General features: G+C 36.5%; 3 protein-coding genes across 3 annotated transcripts; 1 reads left to right on the top strand and 2 right to left on the bottom strand.

Moving 5' to 3' along the window:
• Window positions 1-4,824: 4,824 nt before the first annotated feature.
• LOC143615423 (uncharacterized) lies at window positions 4,825-7,386 on the top strand. Its single transcript, XM_077088546.1, has 4 exons — window positions 4,825-5,043; window positions 5,153-5,211; window positions 5,300-6,532; window positions 6,628-7,386. Exons 1-4 carry the CDS (start codon window positions 4,926-4,928, stop codon window positions 7,384-7,386), a joined length of 2,169 nt encoding a protein of 722 aa, XP_076944661.1. The 5' UTR covers window positions 4,825-4,925.
• A 4,446-nt stretch (window positions 7,387-11,832) lies between these two features.
• LOC143615421 (uncharacterized) lies at window positions 11,833-13,629 on the bottom strand. The gene has a single exon (XM_077088545.1). It carries the CDS (start codon window positions 13,627-13,629, stop codon window positions 11,833-11,835), a length of 1,797 nt encoding a protein of 598 aa, XP_076944660.1.
• On the bottom strand, window positions 13,617-16,434 carry LOC143615429 (uncharacterized). The gene is made up of 7 exons (XM_077088550.1): window positions 16,181-16,434; window positions 15,814-15,879; window positions 14,360-14,422; window positions 14,205-14,252; window positions 14,057-14,119; window positions 13,868-13,930; window positions 13,617-13,774 (listed from the first exon to the last, which is right to left on the bottom strand). Exons 2-7 carry the CDS (start codon window positions 15,868-15,870, stop codon window positions 13,766-13,768), a joined length of 303 nt encoding a protein of 100 aa, XP_076944665.1. The 5' UTR covers window positions 15,871-15,879; window positions 16,181-16,434; the 3' UTR covers window positions 13,617-13,765.
• Window positions 16,435-17,070: the final 636 nt, after the last annotated feature.

Below are 17,070 nucleotides of genomic sequence, written 5' to 3'. Positions count from 1 at the left end.
TGTAATCGTTTAGTTGGTTTCTGATTATGAACAGTGAATCCTCAAATATAAAGATCTAAAATAATTGAGAAAGCTTCACGATGTGGTTCATGAGAAGTGACACCTCTTGTGAATTGGCGATTTGCAACTTGCAAGTGACTGAAGAAGCCTCGAACCAATCGGGATTTCAAAATAGAAAATTAAAAGCGTCATTTTTCTCTTGAGAACGAACTGAATGTCTTGATGTTCACCTAATTGGTTAGATTATTATAAGTATTCATAAATGGCGACAATTGCCTAGTTTGTCTTTTATAAAAGAGTAAACTGCGTTTTTTGTTCATGTGGTTTGTCCAAATTTGCGATTTTAGTTCAATAGTTTTAAATTTGCGATTTTCGTCCATGTGGTTTCATTTTACTTGCAATTAAACCCGAATTCACTAACCCCGTTAAGTTGGTTATAACCCATCAGTGTGCCCCTCACGTGAGGGGCAATTTTGTCCTTTTTCTCCCCAAATACAACCCAACCCCTCACGTGAGGGGGCTTGCGAATTAGGAGTGGGGTTTATTTTGAGAGAAGAATGACAAAATTGCCCCTCACGTAAGGGGCATGCTGATGAGTTTAATGATCAGACTTAACGAGGTTAGTGAATTCGGGTTTAATTGCAAGTAAATTGAAACCATAGAGAAGAAATTCTCAAAATTAAAAAATATTGTACTAAAACCGTTGATTTGGACAAATCACAGAGAGAAAAACCGCAGTTTACTCTTTTCGTAATTCAAAGAACATGTTGGGGATTTATTATTTACTAAACAGAAGCCCAAGAATAATATATGATTTATCTCTACTATATATAATGTATGAGTGAATGACCTTTTAAATTTTAAGAGGTACAATCACTATTGCATAAATTACTATCTTTAATGCATACAAATTTAAAAATGTAAAGGTAATATAGTATTTAGGCATCTTGAACGGTTAAAATATTTAGTTTAGAAAATAATTACAATTATGATCCTTTAACTTCAACAAAACTTTGTTAATTTATGAAGTAGTTACAAATAAACCCGTTAACTTAACCCATTTACTTGACATATTCATTTAAAATTTGTATTTCTTCTATATCTTTTAATATATTATGTTTTCAAAAACACCCGACCCATTGCAACGTGCTTAAATTTGTCGACGTTTCAGTGTAAATTTTATTTTATTTTGAGATGTTTATGATAATGTACAAGTCAATTAAGCATAAGAGTACAACTCATATATGCACTTATAAACCTAAAATATAATTACAAATTTAACCCTTCAATTATAATTCACTTTTGTAAGTTTAATTTATAATTACCTTTCCACTCCCTTAAGTTTACCTATATATTCATCTATATTTCTTTTTTTCTTTGTTTTTCTTTTATATATTTGAATATATAAATTTTAATAAATTTCAACCTTACAATCACGACGTGTTTATTTTTGTTGACGTTATGATGTAAGATTTACCAAATATAGATGTGCATGGTATACAACCAAATTTATTTCGTGTCACTTTAAAAATAAGTATAAATTTTGGTGAGTTTCGATCATATTTTAAATATATTTTGTTGTTTTGGGTCAATGATCAAGGACTTTGATAGGTCAAAACGAGTTCGAGTTATCACGAGTTGTAAGTCAAATGAGTTTAGGCCATTATAAAAAAGTTTAACATTTTGTTCAGGTCAAAGCGGGTTCTAAGTAAAATGAGTTTGGCCATTTAAAAAAACTAACAATTTTGGTTATGGTTAAACCATGTTATGAGCCTATCGAATTCACGTCATTTTTTAAAAAAAATTGGTTTTGGTTTGCATCAAAACAGTTATATACAAAATGAATTTGGGTCATTTAAAAAAATATCAGTTTTGGCTCCGGGTGGACATTAAACTTACCCGTATATTCACCTATATTTTCTTTTTTTCTTTGTTTTTCTTTTATATATTTGAATATATAAATTTTAATAAATTTCAACATTACAATCACGAGTTGTAAGCCAAATGGGTTTAGGTTATTATATAAAAAAAGTTTAAAACTTTGTTCATGTCAAAACGGGTGCTAAGTAAAATGAGTTCGTGCCATTTAAAAAACTAACAATTTTGGTTATGGTTAAATCATGTTATCAGCCTATCGAATTCAAGTCATTTAAAAAAAATGGTTTTGGTTTGCGTCAAAATAGTTATATGCAAAACGAATTTGGGTCACTTAAAAAATATCAATTTTGACTCTAGGTGGACATTAAGTTTACTCGTATATTAATATATATTTTCTTTTTTCTTTGTTTTTCTTTTATGTATTTGAATATATAAATTTTAATAAATTTCAACCTTATAATCACGAGTTGTAATCCAAATGAGTTTTGGTTATTATAAAAAAATTTAAAACTTTGTTCAGGTCAAATGGGTGCTAAGTAAAATGAGTTCGGGCTATTTAAAAAAACTAACAATTTTGGTTACGATTAAACCATGTTATGAGCATATCGAATTCAAGTCATCTGTAATAAATTTTTGGTTTTGGTTTGCATCTAAACAGTCATATGCAAAATGAATTGGGTCATTTAAAAACTATCAACTTTGGCTCTGGGTGGACATTAATCTTTGGTCGTTTACGAAGATTGCAAACACGATTCTTGGGAAAGTTGATTTCAGGGGATGATCTGTATCTACGGTGTAAGTGTGGGGCCACGTGCGCACAGTGAATCCCATGGAAGAAAAAATATTGATCCGTCACTGGTTGATGTTTCATTTACACACACAAGTTTTATTGTCTACTATGTTTTTAAGAGAGATACCCATATAGTATTATTGTACTTCATGCTATCTCATTTTAAAGGTTTTTGAGAGTTTAACTTATTCCTATATTTATTTACGAATGTTAACACAATGGCTATAGTCACTCAATTGGTATAGAAAAATAAGTTACCTTTGATTATTTGTTCAAACAAGAACTTGTTTTTTTTAGTCATTTGTTAATATTGGTTTGCTATTTGTTATCTTTATGATCAGATCATTACATGTCTTGTAACTATTAAAATCGTTTAAACATATTATCATCGTCGCAGCATCGCGCGGGTTTACTGCTAGTTATTTTTAAATGGAGACTCAGTCTTTTTAGGGCCCAGAGAATGTGAAAAAATGGGCCGGTCCTGATTAATACATTGCATACAAGCATACAACTGCTTATTTAGTTCTTGTGATTCTCAATATAACTATAGCTTTAAAAGAATGCACCCTTGTATTGTGAAACGTTAAATAATTTTTTTTAAACAACAAAAATTTTTCCAACTTAAAATCCCTCAAACCTTTGCGTTTACAAGGATTTGAACCCACCACCTCATTTTTTTATGAGCAACAAAGAATAAGCGAGTAACTGCAACAAGAACCTCTCTTTTATTTAAACCTGAAACTCATTTAAACAAAACAATAACCAATAATGTCTGCTTAATGAACTTATATGTTTAACACCTAGGGTTGGCAAGCGTCGGGTACTCGGGTTGATGGGTTAAAGTGATGAACCTAAACAAGACCATATATTTATTAATGTCAAATGCATCAACCCTAATCGGACACACTTACAAATTGCGACCACTTGACCCATGTAGCATGTTCATCTAAACTAACCGGTTTGATGAGTTGTATATGAGTCGACTTATTGTAATCAAGTTGCAAATGGGTTAAAGGGGCTCGTACAACGGGTTAATTTCTGACTTATAATATATATTTTTCAACTTAAGTTTTTTAATTAACCTTCCATCTTGAAAGTTATATGACATGCATCATGCAACATTGCAACCTAATCAGAAAAAAATCATAAAAAATTTTAGGCCCAAAATGTCTGACCCATGATAACATGATCCAAGATGGGTTGACCCATTTAAAAATCAAAACCATTCAAGATATCTTCACAGCCATAGGATGTAAATATAGTGAGGCAACATTAAGATCCCGTACACCGCAACACACTGGAACCCCATCTTGCACTTGTAATTTGAAATAACTCTCCCTCTCTCTCTCTTAAAAGAGACGTTATATTCATTTTTGGCATTTTCTTAAATTCAATTCTTAAACCAATTTCATTAAAATAACAAAAAAATAAATTAAATGAATAATTAATTTGCCGATTTTAAGCTATTTGATTTTGATATCCACACCCATTTAAAGCTTCTAGCTTTAAAACCCATTTGAGCCTTCTTTTTCTCTTTCTTGAATAACGTTACAATTTCTTTCAAAAACCTCTGCAAGTTCTAATCTTTTTACAGAATTCGAAGCTTCGAGGTCTTCCAGAGCTTAATTAACAAAACCCATTTGCCGATTTCGTCTTTAGGTAAAGTTATCAGCTAAGGGTTTTGTCAATTTGTGTAATTTGACGACTGTTTATGTGATAAAGCTTTGATTTTTTATGCGATTTTTGTTATGTTTATACGAATTGGATCTGGGTTTGTGCTTGTTTGATGGTTTTGTGAATCTTTTGTTGTGGGTTTTGATTATTATAAGCTGAATTGATTTATTGAAGTTTTTTCTAGGGTTTCAATTTTATGTTTGATCTTGATTATAAGTTGAAAATTATGAAGTCAAATGTGATTCATCATTGTTCATTCATGTGATTGCTAGTTATATTTGCTGTTAGTTTGACTGTATATGTTAAGTATAAAGTCAAAGGTGAAGTCTTTGAATGTGTATGACTTCAAATTTGAATCAAAATGTTGTAAATTTTTGCATTTTTATTCTTGTTGGTTAGTTTAATTCGATAGTTCGTAGGATATTCGACCTTAAATTACATAAATTTTATTAATTTTTTTAATTTATGAAAAATTGTCCAACATTTATTTGATGAAAGTAAACACATTATTGAAATTCACAGTTGGACTTTGATTCTGGTTCGAAGCTTTATATATAGTCAACTTTAAATCCTACATTAAACTATGGGCGGTCAAAAACACGGGTCAAAGGGTGGCGGTTATGTTGGCGGTTTTCTCCATCTATTCGATTGGAATGCGAAGTCTCGAAAGAAGTTATTCTCAAGCAAGTCTGAATCACCAGGTATATAACGGGCCGGTTAATGGTCAAACCACGCAAGTTTGACCTGAAACACATTTTCCACTTCATTTTTTTAGCTTTTAATAAATACATATTTTGTAATTCCGTGCAGAACAACCGAAGCAAACAAAGAGAACTGATGGCAATATGCCCATGACCCGTTTCAATATGGTACATACTTTTTATCTTTCGTATCTCAGTTTTGACTTTAGTAATGAAATGTTTGACCTTAGAAGTCAAAGTCAACTCTTGTATACAGATGGAAGAAGACGACATGATACGCGATTACAGTTGTGCAACTTCAGTAACAGATGAAGATGGTTATGGAACGAAAGCTCCCGGGGTCGTTGCACGCCTTATGGGATTAGATTCATTACCGACCGCTAATTTCTCCGACACGTATTCGAACCCGTCTTTTGACTCACAGTCTCTTAAAGGTTCATCTACAAATAATATAAGGGAAGACCCGGAACTAGAAATGATTGATAGTCAAATGGAGACCGTTTTTCGAGCTACAGAAGTCAGGCCTCAGAAGATGTTGACCAGTAGAGCGATCGAGAAGTTTCAAACAGAAACTTTACCGCCAAAATCAGCTAAACCGATCCCGATCACACGCAACAAGCTGTTATCTCCTATTAAAACCTCGGGATTCGTTTCGTCGAATAATCCCGCTAGGATAATGGAAGCTGCGTCAAAGATACCGATTGTCAGGTCAACATCACCATCACCGTCATCATCATCCACGGTCCCGTTCAGGGTCAAAGTTTCTAGAGATAAAGTAGAGAATTCAACCCGAAAACCCAATATTCCCGAGCCTGCTCGGAAGCCATCGGAGTCAAATGTCAAGAATCTCAAAAGCCAAAACCTGGAACCGAAAAAGTCAGTATCGTTAGCATTTCAAGCTAAGGCTAACGTGCAAAAGCGTGATGGGTTGACCCACCGAGCCCAGCCCGTTAGAACTCAGTCAAATACCGAAAGAAACCCACAAAAGAATGCCGTTTCTTCGAATGTTTTAAAGCAGAACAATCAGAAACAGAATAGCTTAGTTGACCGGGGAAAGTCAACCCCGAAACCTTCAAACGTTGGTCCACAGGCAAGAAAGCCCGCTTTACAGAAATCGAGCCATAAAAAGGAACCTTACTCCACTGCCCGAAAAAAACGAGCTATAGAAGACAGTGATCGTAATAACAACAGCAACAATAATAATGGTGTTCGGGAACGAGGTTTTAGAAGTAACAGAAGTGATGTTGTTTCGTTTACTTTCACAGCTCCGATTGCATGCCCGGGGATCTCTAACAACGCGGTTTTTAATGGTCAAAGTAAAAACGCACCCGGTTTGACCAATAATGATTCAAACTCATCATCGTTGACTAGTAATGCTATTACAGGCGATGCATTAAGTACCCTTTTGGAGCAAAAACTGCGGGAATTAACGGGTAGTCCCGCCTCGGTTTCTCAAGATTCTAGTTATGGGTTTTCTGCAATTAATCCGGTATGTTAACACGACCTTAGTCTTGTTATGTCATGTTATGTAGGTTCGGTTCGTGTAGTTTATTATGATTAATTTGATCTTTTGTGTTGTTTCAGGACCCGGATCTAATGAACACAGATGATTCAAGTTACGGGTTGTCCGTTAACGAGCCTCGAGAACACGACTACGCGTATCGGAAATATCTTTTCGGTAGAGAACCGAGCCCGGACTCGGGGCTCGAACCGTCACCGTCTTTCATCACCGAAAGCTGTAATTCTTCCGACACTGCCGCTAGTTGCAAACAGGATTCGGCCTCGGTTCAAGCTCGTGAGCTAACCGCTGCAAAATTGTTAACAAACCCGACCCCGATGGATGTCGATACCGAGTTATTAGACTCGGCTTGTTCCATTACAACAGTTACCAAATGGGAATCCGATTACGTGAAGGACGTGCTTGCGGATATTGAAACTATGTTTGTTGATTTCACGATTGGTAAGTCTCGGAAGATTGTGAATCCGCGTGTGTTTGATCAGTTAGAGTTGGGTAGGGTCAATGAGGAAGTAGTTAAGTTAAGGCGTGAGCTCGTGTTCAATTGTGTGAGTGAGTGTGTAGAGACGAGGTGCAGGGTGTGGGCTAACGCGCTAGCCACGGTTAAAAGACCGGACAAGTTGGCTCGGGAAGTGTATGAAGAGATTGTGGGGTGGGAAGATATGAGGGATAGTATGGTTGATGAGCTTGTTGATAAGGATATGAGCGGTTCGGGTTATAAAAAGTGGCTTGATTTTGATGAAGGGTTTGAAATCGGGTTCGAGATCGAGGCCCGGTTGATTGATTCTTTGATTAATGAAGTAGTTGATGACATCTTGGTTCTCTAGCTGTTTTATCATAGTTTGAAGGTGTATGTGTAATGAACTGAACTTGTAGAATATTTTTTGAATGATATTTTTTTTCTATAATGGATGAATCTAAATGGTTATTTTTTTGTTTCATATTTCCCAACGGCTGTTATTCTAACTTTTTTATGTATATGTTTTAATTAATATACAACCGTACCCAGTAAATTTCACCCATTGCGAAGTTATTGCAGGAAGTCTAAACAAGAGAAGCAAGTTCAGATGACGCGTCTTCGTCTAGGACTACAAATACGCGTATTTTTTACTTTTTCTCAACATTTGCTCAAACTATGTTACTTGATTTTCAAGATACTACAAGTTCAAGCAAGCCTTCTCTTGTCACCTTGTGCATGCTTACTTGTTCGAGAATCTAATATTTGGTGATGAGGTGTTTAGGATAAAGTTTCGGATATGAACAGACCCTTTCCATATTTTCGATTCTTTAAATGCTAGAGTGAACGAGTCTTACGAATTTACTAAAGTGCACATTTGCGTTAGGTCAACTAGCATACGGGACAATTTTTTAAGCGAATGATGGGTGCTTGTTTATGTCCGAAAGAAGTTCATGTGAAAGTCTACCAAACCTTTGTGAATTGTGATGATATTGTTCAGTTGTATAGAGGATTTATGGTTTTGGCATGCATTCTTTGGTGTCGTCGGTTCCAACATGGATCCGCACCAAAGCGTTCATTAAGGTAAACGACGTACAATACAAGCATGAGTATTAACTTACTAAAGAGAGAGGCTGTAGTTGGGCAATTATTGTGAAAATATGTACCCGAAACTAAACGAAAAGGGTTCAAAATAACGCAAGCAGCAGCAAGAAAGGACATGAAACGAGCTTTTGATGTCCATGTTTAGACTTCTTGCACGAGCAATGAATCATGCTAGAATTAGAAATATGTTGTACGGTTGCATTATATAAGACAAAGAACAGAAGGGTAGAAGGTACTCTGAAATCATTTGTGCCGCTCGTTACAAATCCGAGTTTCAGTAGCTCCTATTATAAACAATTATCAAGTAACAACTAACAAAAGTAGTTATGGTAGTTATAGAACATTCACTTAAGTCCCTATTACGGATTAGTACCACAACAGTTTACAGCAAAGAAGAGCAATGACTGCAGTGGCACAAGGTGTCTCAGCACGGCCTGTTACATTATTCATCAGTGTATTCAGGAGGCGTGTGAAGTTGACCACTCTTGGTCAACCTATAAGACTTGATTCACTGCTGTTACATTATTCATCAGTGTATTCAGGAAGCGCGTGGAGTTGACCACTCACGGTCAACCTATAAGACTTGATTCACAGCTGTTACATTATTCGTCAGTGTATTCAGGAGGCGCGTGGAGTTGACCACTCTCGGTCAACCTATAAGACTTTATTCACAGCTGTTGTATATCTGCAATGAACCAAAAATATGATTAATTTATTATCTCCAGGAAAATAAACGAACTTTTCTTTTGGTCAAAGCAGTATCAAACATAATATGGTTTGACTTCCTAATTCAATAGTAATTTCCGCAGTCTATTGGAGTTCAAAATCTAATATTTTAAGTAATCATGAAAATTTAAAAATTATATACAACTTTGGAACATAATTGTTAGGACAAATATGCATCTTTCCTGCTAATAATGTAACAATTTAGCATATAGATTATGCAAATTAATAATAAGTCATGTACTGACTGTCAAAACAGCACTTACATGTTTCTCACTGAAACGTTGAAGCGCCTTCACAAATCACGACAACCTCATGAAATTCATCACCACTAGTCCACTACAACTGCCGCCAGTCACCGCCACATCACCACCATCATCTCCCGCTCCACCCAAACAACCAATTTCATCAAAAAAAATCTTGATCAAAATTTCAAAACTGGTCCATCAAAGGGTACCTAATTTGAAGCAGAAAGATAACAAGGAAAACAACAATATTGAATTTTTCGTGAATGTCATTATAATATTTGGCGCGAGCGGATATGAAGAAGAACTCCCGCTTCCACGAGCGAAGACTGCGCTCGGTCGCGCAGATCTTTAAACCCTTGATTCGGGTTGTCAGGGTATACCACCCCTGGATGCACCTCCAAGTGTAGAAGGTCATCAGGCGGTCAACATAGGGCTCAACGCCCAAAATCCGGCACACCCACTCGAAGTGGCGAATCTTGGCGATCGCCATGGGGTGTAACTCGGTCAAATGAACACCGTGCCTCTCAAGGACACGGTAAACAAACTTTGTCAATGGGAATCTAAGATTCCCATAAACAAAGAATGCTGCATAAACCCCGATCTTGCCTCTGGGGGCATCGTACACAGTATGATGGGGTTCAGGAAACTCAGGCTCGAGAGACTCGAGCATGAACTTCCTGACGACATACCGGTACAGATCGCCAGGCAGAGCACACTGGCACTCGCCAGCGGTACTCTTGTCATCGGCTGTGGATTCAGCATCACGAGACGACATCTTGTGAAGGAAAGAAGAAGAAAACGATTTCGGGAGAATGCTTGCCTGAAAAGGTGAGTATTCGCCGGAAATCGCAAAGAAGATGAAGAGAAGAGTGAAAGTGTGGATTACAAAGAACCCTCTCCCCCTTTATATACTAATCGCAATTAATGCGATGAAATTAATGCGGAAGAGAGAGAAAACGAAGGTGCAATGAAACTATGACACGTGGCAAAAAGCAAGCTGGCAACAGCTGTTGACAGGACGCATACCATTAATTTCGCGGCCACGCGCCCGAAAAATCGCGCCCACGCGCCTGAAAAAGCGACTGGAATGACCATGTACTGTCACGTCACCATAACTTCCTGCACGTCCTGACACAGTCAGAAGAAACCGTCGCACGACGTTTCAGAGGTTTGGACTGTTCTTATCCTTTCACCAACTCTTCGAATTTCAAAATTCAAAATTCAAAAAGATTCAAAAGTAAGCGGGAAAATACCCCTTACCTTGGCAACCAAGTAACCGTCAGACGGATGCGGGTACAGTGTTAAGGCAAAACCCTTCACATACTTAGCACCCACAGGGAATTGACGCCAGGAATACCTTGGAAGTAAAGTAACCGTAAGACGAGTGCGGGTACAGTGTCAAGGCAAAACCCTTCACGTACTTAGCACTCTGCAGGGAATTCAAACCAAGAAGGATCTTCTGGGCCATGCTTGCGGAAACGGGAATAACATCCCCGCACGACGGGAACGTCGAGAACTATATTGTTTGAAACTCCAAGATGGAATTGGTGGTTTTAGCATAATTGATCACTATGTTGAAAACTACTAAGACCCCATGGAGAATCCACACAAGTGGGACTCAACGCTCCTGACGTGCGAGGAGGTTACAAACCTACCCGCTTCACACCCAAAGATCAAGCAGAAAAGTCGGGAATTTCTGCGTGACATCAGGAAAACCGCGGGATGAATCACCACGGAAAACCGAAAAACTAAACCCTTTTCAAAACCCCTTGCTAAGTCCAAAAGTTCACCTCACTTATTAATAATTCATGAGAAGAACATTGGACTGGGGGGACTTGAAGAGGTAGGTCCCAGCAGAGCCCAGTTGGACCCGCAAGACTCACCTTGAACAGGGACGTCTGCGCAATGACCAACTGCTCCAGCAGGACCCACCATGCTCAAAGAACCTTACGCACAGTACGCCAGCTGTACCCGCAGGGAAAGCCTCCCAATGGTGAAGTACCCCGCCTGTTCCCGCAGCTGCGGATACAAGCCATCAGGGAAGGCTACCCGCACTAACAGCAAGGCTACACGCACAAGGCATTCGTTACTTCAGTTGTCACATGAAGGAATGAGCAAGGCGGGAACACTCCCGCCTAAATGAGCCAGTCCGTATGCTTCTGGAAGGTCTTTCGTACTATACCTACTAAGGTATGGGCGGAACAGACAATTTGACCAGAGCAGCCCATGAACTAATCACAGGGTGACAGCTCACCGACAACAATACGAGGAGGAGCACCCTCTAGTACTGTTTGTCACTATTAGCCGCTGCCTACTCACCAACCCTTATGATGGGACGTGCGCAGCCTACAGTTGGTGGAACAGTATACAGCCGACCTTATTACTGTTGGCCGTAACCTATCCACCAACCAGCATGGCCTGTGCGTAGTCCACTGTTGGTAGAACAGGAATACTATTCAGCCGGCTGTACCTGCTTGGAAACCTACCTTCGGCTATAAATACTCCAACGCATTGGAATGGTAAGGACATCATCTGATATCTCAATCTTATCTAGCAATCTCTTAATATACACTTATATTCAGAGCAATCTAGTCTGATTCTCACGCCGGAGGGTGGTCACAAGGAGGAACCCCCCCCCTTCTCAGTGACGAGCTTACGGTGTCTGTTTTGCAGGTCTCCAGAAGAACAACCTTCTCTGCTAGACCTCATCCGTGGGAAACATTACTTAACCCCCAGATTATCTATAATCTGCCTGTGGGTTCACTTAGTGTTTCTTCAAATATTGAGATCGGTTTTAACACAATCCCCCTTTCTTTATACTTGAGAAAGATATCCCGAGCCTCAATGAACCTACCGGACCGAACTAATGCATCAATAAACAAATTACAAGTAAACGAATCCGGGCTACATCCATTAACCTCCATTGACTGAAACAAATCTTTAGCTTCTGTAAATCTCCCCAAATCACACAACATCTTAATAAAAGCACTATAAGTGAAATTATCAGGAGTCAAACCTAAAGTCAACATTGTCACAAGTACCCTTTGTGCCTTCTCGACTTCCTTTACCCTACAAAAGTTCTCAATCAAAGCATTGAATGTAAACACATCCGGTTTCACCCCGTTGACTTTCATTGACTTGATCAACGCCTTTTCTTTTGAAACATCATCAGCGATGCATAATGCACGGATCAAAATATTGTAAGTTATACTGTTTGGACGAACACCCCAACCGATCATCTCGTGCAGACAATCAAACGCGTCGTCAATTTGGTGGGTCCTACAAAGACCATAGATTATAGAACCGAAAGTATATGTGTCGGGCTTTAAAGCATGGTTTAAAAGCATCTTAACAAGCTCTCGGGATTGGCGCATATCGCCAGTCTTGCAGTGATACGATAATAACGTGTTGAAAGTAACAAGATTTGGAGAAATGTGACTTTGAATCATATCTAGAAATGTTTTCATAGCCTTATCAATCATACCCGTCTTGCAAAAAGTATCGATTATCATGTTATACGAGACCACGTTCGTTAAAAGTCCGTTTTCAATAATATGATTTACATATCGATTGCCCTCCTCTAATTTCCCCTTCTTGTATAAAGACTCCACCAAAAGAACATAAGTACTGAATCCAAGATATACACGACTCTCAATCAAACCATCAACAATATCACACGCTTCTGTGATATTAAATCCCTTAAGTAAACATGTGATAGCGACGTTTAACGTCATTGTATCGGGAATATAGCCTCGATTCATGATTTTCTTCAGGAAAATAACAATTTCTTTACACATATTATTGCTTGAAAGACAAAGCAAGACCGACTCACACATTGCTACACGCAAGACGCGATCTTTTTCCACAAAATCTGATAATAATCTAAAAGCCTCGAGCGGATTAACATTATGAAAGACACCATTAACCAATGACCTAAACGTCGCATCATTCGGCTTCACATTACTCTCCTTCATTCTCTCAAAAACATTAAGCGCGTCCTTAACTCTTTTCGCATTACAATATCCAACAACAAGTATCGTATACGTGAACACGTTCGGCTTATATCCCAACTCTTGCATTTGTTTCACTAATCTTAAACCTTCATCCACAACTCCACCTTTACACACCCCATGAATCAAGAAATTATACGTAAACCGATCCGGTTTACATCTATCCGCCTTCATTTGTTGAAACTTCAAATACGCCAAATCAACCGCATTCGATTTAACCAATGCATCAATAACTGCATTATACAATCTAGTACTAGGATTAATCCCTAACAACGAAATCTGATCGAAAAGTTGAGCACGATATTTAGCTAAACCTAATCTCCCCCAACTACTAATCAAAACACAAAGTGAATCCTCAGTAACACAACACCCAGAAGCATTAACAAGATTAACAAACTCCTTAGTCAACAAAACCGGGCCTTTTCGATAAAGGGTATTCGCTAAAACCCCTCGAATCGATTGACTCTTTGCGAATAACGGGTTGATATTCGAAACCCACAAATAAAATAGTAAAACTTCATAATTCATATTGCAATATTGGCATGTATATCATGCATTAAAACTTGTACATTACACATTAGTCCAACACCGAAAGAAAAGTCGTATCCTTAATTTATGGGTCGCTAGCAACTCCCAACATACTTTTATTTACTTTCAACACTTCTTACTCAATCTGATATTAACAAATTCAGGAAACAAGAATTCAAATTAAATTAAATATATTTACATATAATTAAGATATATAATTTTTTGCTTAGAAACTCACATGGTTGTTTCCTCCTGATATACAAGCAGGTCGTCTCGGGGGCAAGTGTTGACGAGGTGTTCTCTGTATTCAAACCAACAATGTTTTTAGCTAAACAAATGGTTTATAGCGTGTTCCTTCGTCTTGCTTTAACTATGATACATAACACGTTTATGTAACCGGTATATCTAACTAAAACTTTTAAGATACCTCTAGTTTGGGCCTCAAGGTCTCAATGTCAGTTGTCGATTTCTCATTTATTCCTGCACCTTGCTGTTGATCAAATGAGATAAAAGATTATTAGTTTGAACTAAGGCCCATTGTCACGCATTTATGGGCCACATTGGCCCAAATCTACCTTGCATAAGGCCCAATCTGCTGAATCAAAGAAAGCACGTTCGTGATCCTAAACAAAACATAACATCAAAATTTGATTTAAGTGTTATTAATAAGAAGGGCAAATAAGTAATTTAGTTGAAATAATATGAGTGTTAAAACGGTATATTAACTTGCCTTTGAGATTAGAGGCTTTTTCTTTGGTGCTAATCCTCCATATTTATCTCCCATTTCCATTCCCTAGAATTAATACGGAGATTAAAAAGAAAAAAACAGCTAAAACTAATGCTTTAATTTTATTCAGGAACGAAACCAAAACTTTTATCACTATTGTTGTAATAGATTTCTTTATATTTGATGTGCCTATTTTACGTATGACTCTTTAGGAACATACTATTTGTGTGCACTTTTCTTTATCTAAACACCCCTCCCTCACCCCCTCCTCTTGAGTTATCAAGTATTTAAATTTTTTATTTTTTCTCTTTTTAATTAACAAATCAAAATAAATTTGTACCAAAATAAGTCATTTTAATAAGTTATTGATAGGAAATAATCTAATGCGTGGTTTTTATGAACAGGTCACTTTCTTTCATAGGCCAATCCACATGATTCACTTGACATCCCACCAACATATGTTGTAGCTCGTACATATGAATTTACTATAGTACCCTTAAAACCTAATTTGCCAAAATGAAAAAGAAACACCATAGTATGGACCACCTACACTATGGTAGGACACTTCCCACGTGATTAATTTAGTTCTTGGACCCCTAGAAAATAGTAATGCAATTTCCTTCCTACAAAACATTAGGTTTGGTATGCATATTACATGATATTTTGGTTCAAACAAAATAGAAATCTAGTTGATATTTTGTTTTTCTAAAAATAGATTGTTTTTCATTGTGGATTTGAAGAAAATAAAAGTAATGAATTATTTTCCTGTAATAAGAATGAATGGTAGATAAATGTTAATGATAGACACGATTCTAATTGTAGAAATAACTTGTACTCTGAAAACAAGATATATCTACATATCCTACGATATACCTACGTTTTATATTATTTTGGTCCTTAAAACGTCACTCTATATCGAATCATTTGGTTTTACCAAGCAACCTCTTAAACGTCATATGGGTAAGGCAGATGAACGGTGAAACGATAAGACTGATAAACGGTGGAACGATAAGATTTTATCTAAAGTTTCAAAAAAAATATCATAGACTATTGAAAACTCTCATATATTATTCAACTTGCATATATATTAATTAACCATTATATTTGACAAATATACTGTGTCAAATGCAGCAATATATATTTTAATTCAAACTACATAACTTCTGCAACATGTATCATGTGTTATTCAAACCACCAATTATTTATTAAGTCATGTAGAATTTTAGAAATGACAATTTACAATTAAATGGTTTTGTATGTTTTCGCTTTCTTAACCATATTTTATTAAAAATGAATAATTTTTTCTCTTTTTGCCTTATTTGTTTCACCAAATATAAAAGCATATGCACGTCAAACTTATTAATTAATTTTTAATAGAGGAAATTAAATTCAAAAATTTAAAGTTGACAACTTGATCACAACGAAACAAAATTAAGAAAATTTATAATATTCAATACCTCATGTTTATGACCATTTCTGGAGATATGTTCCTTATTCCTCTCATATCCTGCCATTTTCTTCTTCTGAGATCGAGTCACACAAAATAAAACATGTTAATTCTAATATGACTTAATTTCTTTGTAGTTTATATAAATTCATGTCTCACCTCTTCCCCCAAAAAGATATAATATGAAGACTGATAATGTATAAGAAATTAAGAACAATATGCAGACTAGAATGTTAAGATATAGTTTATTTATAGTTGTAGGCAAAAGAAAGGCATATAGGTCATGCTTGTAAAAAGAATATACTTGTACATCTTTATCTACACACGTATATATATATATATATATATATGGATACATAGAGAGAGATAGAGATTACCGTCAAGAAGGAGAAATGGATAGAGAGAGGAAAGTATGATAGATGGAGATACAATGATACAAAGAAGGAAGGTATAATAATAAAATAAAGATATGTGAGAGAAATAAAGGGGGTTGGGTTAGGAGGGAAGAGAGTTTGAGTGAAGAGGTGAGCTATCTTAAGCTAGATAAGATATGTATGAACAAGGCAATATAATAATGTTTGTTCTTTCTATATATATTCATTTACTTACTTGATTTAATGAAACTATGTAAATTTCTATGTTAAGAATATGGGTCGGGCAATAATTAAGGCCGGCAAACGGTAGCTTGTGTTGTGTAAAGTTAGTTCGAGTTAACAAACAGGTACAATTTTGAAATTTTTAATTTGGTTCGGGTTAAAACGGACTTAAATTGAAATGAACTCGAATTGAAATGAGTCGGTTTAGATAAATGTATAAAAATAGGTTATTTGTTATATTTTTTAATAACACCTAGTAGGGTGGCTACGGTGGCAGAGACAACGTATGTGATTAGGTGGAAAACAGTTACAAATAATAGAACTTACAACACACTTATAGTTTATGTAACAAGAATGCAAATAATGGGTAGAAAGAAGGTAATGAGGCCCACGCCTAAGGCGGTTCTCGTAAAACATATTTCTCCATATATATTGTGTCCATCTTACAAGATACAACATCAAAACGCGGTTGTATTGACATAGTAGACCATCAAGTCTGAAATGCACCTGCATGTTGTTGGGAAAGTGTTGTGGCCCAGTCTGATTTGGTGTTAATGGAATTGGTACCAGGTATTGAACACGAACTCGTTGATTTGGATAACACCCAAACATGAATATTATATTGAGAAACTTCACAAAACTCAATTACCCAATTACAATCTCTAACCCCA

Source organism: Bidens hawaiensis, unplaced genomic scaffold (assembly GCF_021521415.1).
Source record: "Bidens hawaiensis isolate Kalapana, Puna unplaced genomic scaffold, B.hawaiensis_p1.1 tig00042889_1, whole genome shotgun sequence".
In the NCBI taxonomy this organism is placed as follows: Eukaryota; Viridiplantae; Streptophyta; class Magnoliopsida; order Asterales; family Asteraceae; genus Bidens; species Bidens hawaiensis.
Note: the sequence above shows the minus strand (reverse complement) of the source record. Positions and strands in the feature narration are given on the sequence as shown.

Bases quoted from the DNA above. Each gene is read 5' to 3' on its own strand.
- LOC143615429 (XM_077088550.1), bottom strand. From the start codon at position 15,870: ATGGCAGGATATGAGAGGAATAAGGAACATATCTCCAGAAATGGTCAT. The intron at 14,120-14,204 runs GTAGATTTGGGC...TTTGATCAACAG, and splicing joins CAGATTGGGCCTTATGCAAG to CAAGGTGCAGGAATAAATGA. The intron at 13,931-14,056 runs GTATCTTAAAAG...GTTTGAATACAG, and splicing joins CCTTGAGGCCCAAACTAGAG to AGAACACCTCGTCAACACTT.
- LOC143615421 (XM_077088545.1), bottom strand. From the start codon at position 13,629: ATGAATTATGAAGTTTTACTATTTTATTTGTGGGTTTCGAATATCAAC.
- LOC143615423 (XM_077088546.1), top strand. From the start codon at position 4,926: ATGGGCGGTCAAAAACACGGGTCAAAGGGTGGCGGTTATGTTGGCGGT. The intron at 5,044-5,152 runs GTATATAACGGG...AATTCCGTGCAG, and splicing joins AAGCAAGTCTGAATCACCAG to AACAACCGAAGCAAACAAAG. The intron at 6,533-6,627 runs GTATGTTAACAC...GTGTTGTTTCAG, and splicing joins GGTTTTCTGCAATTAATCCG to GACCCGGATCTAATGAACAC.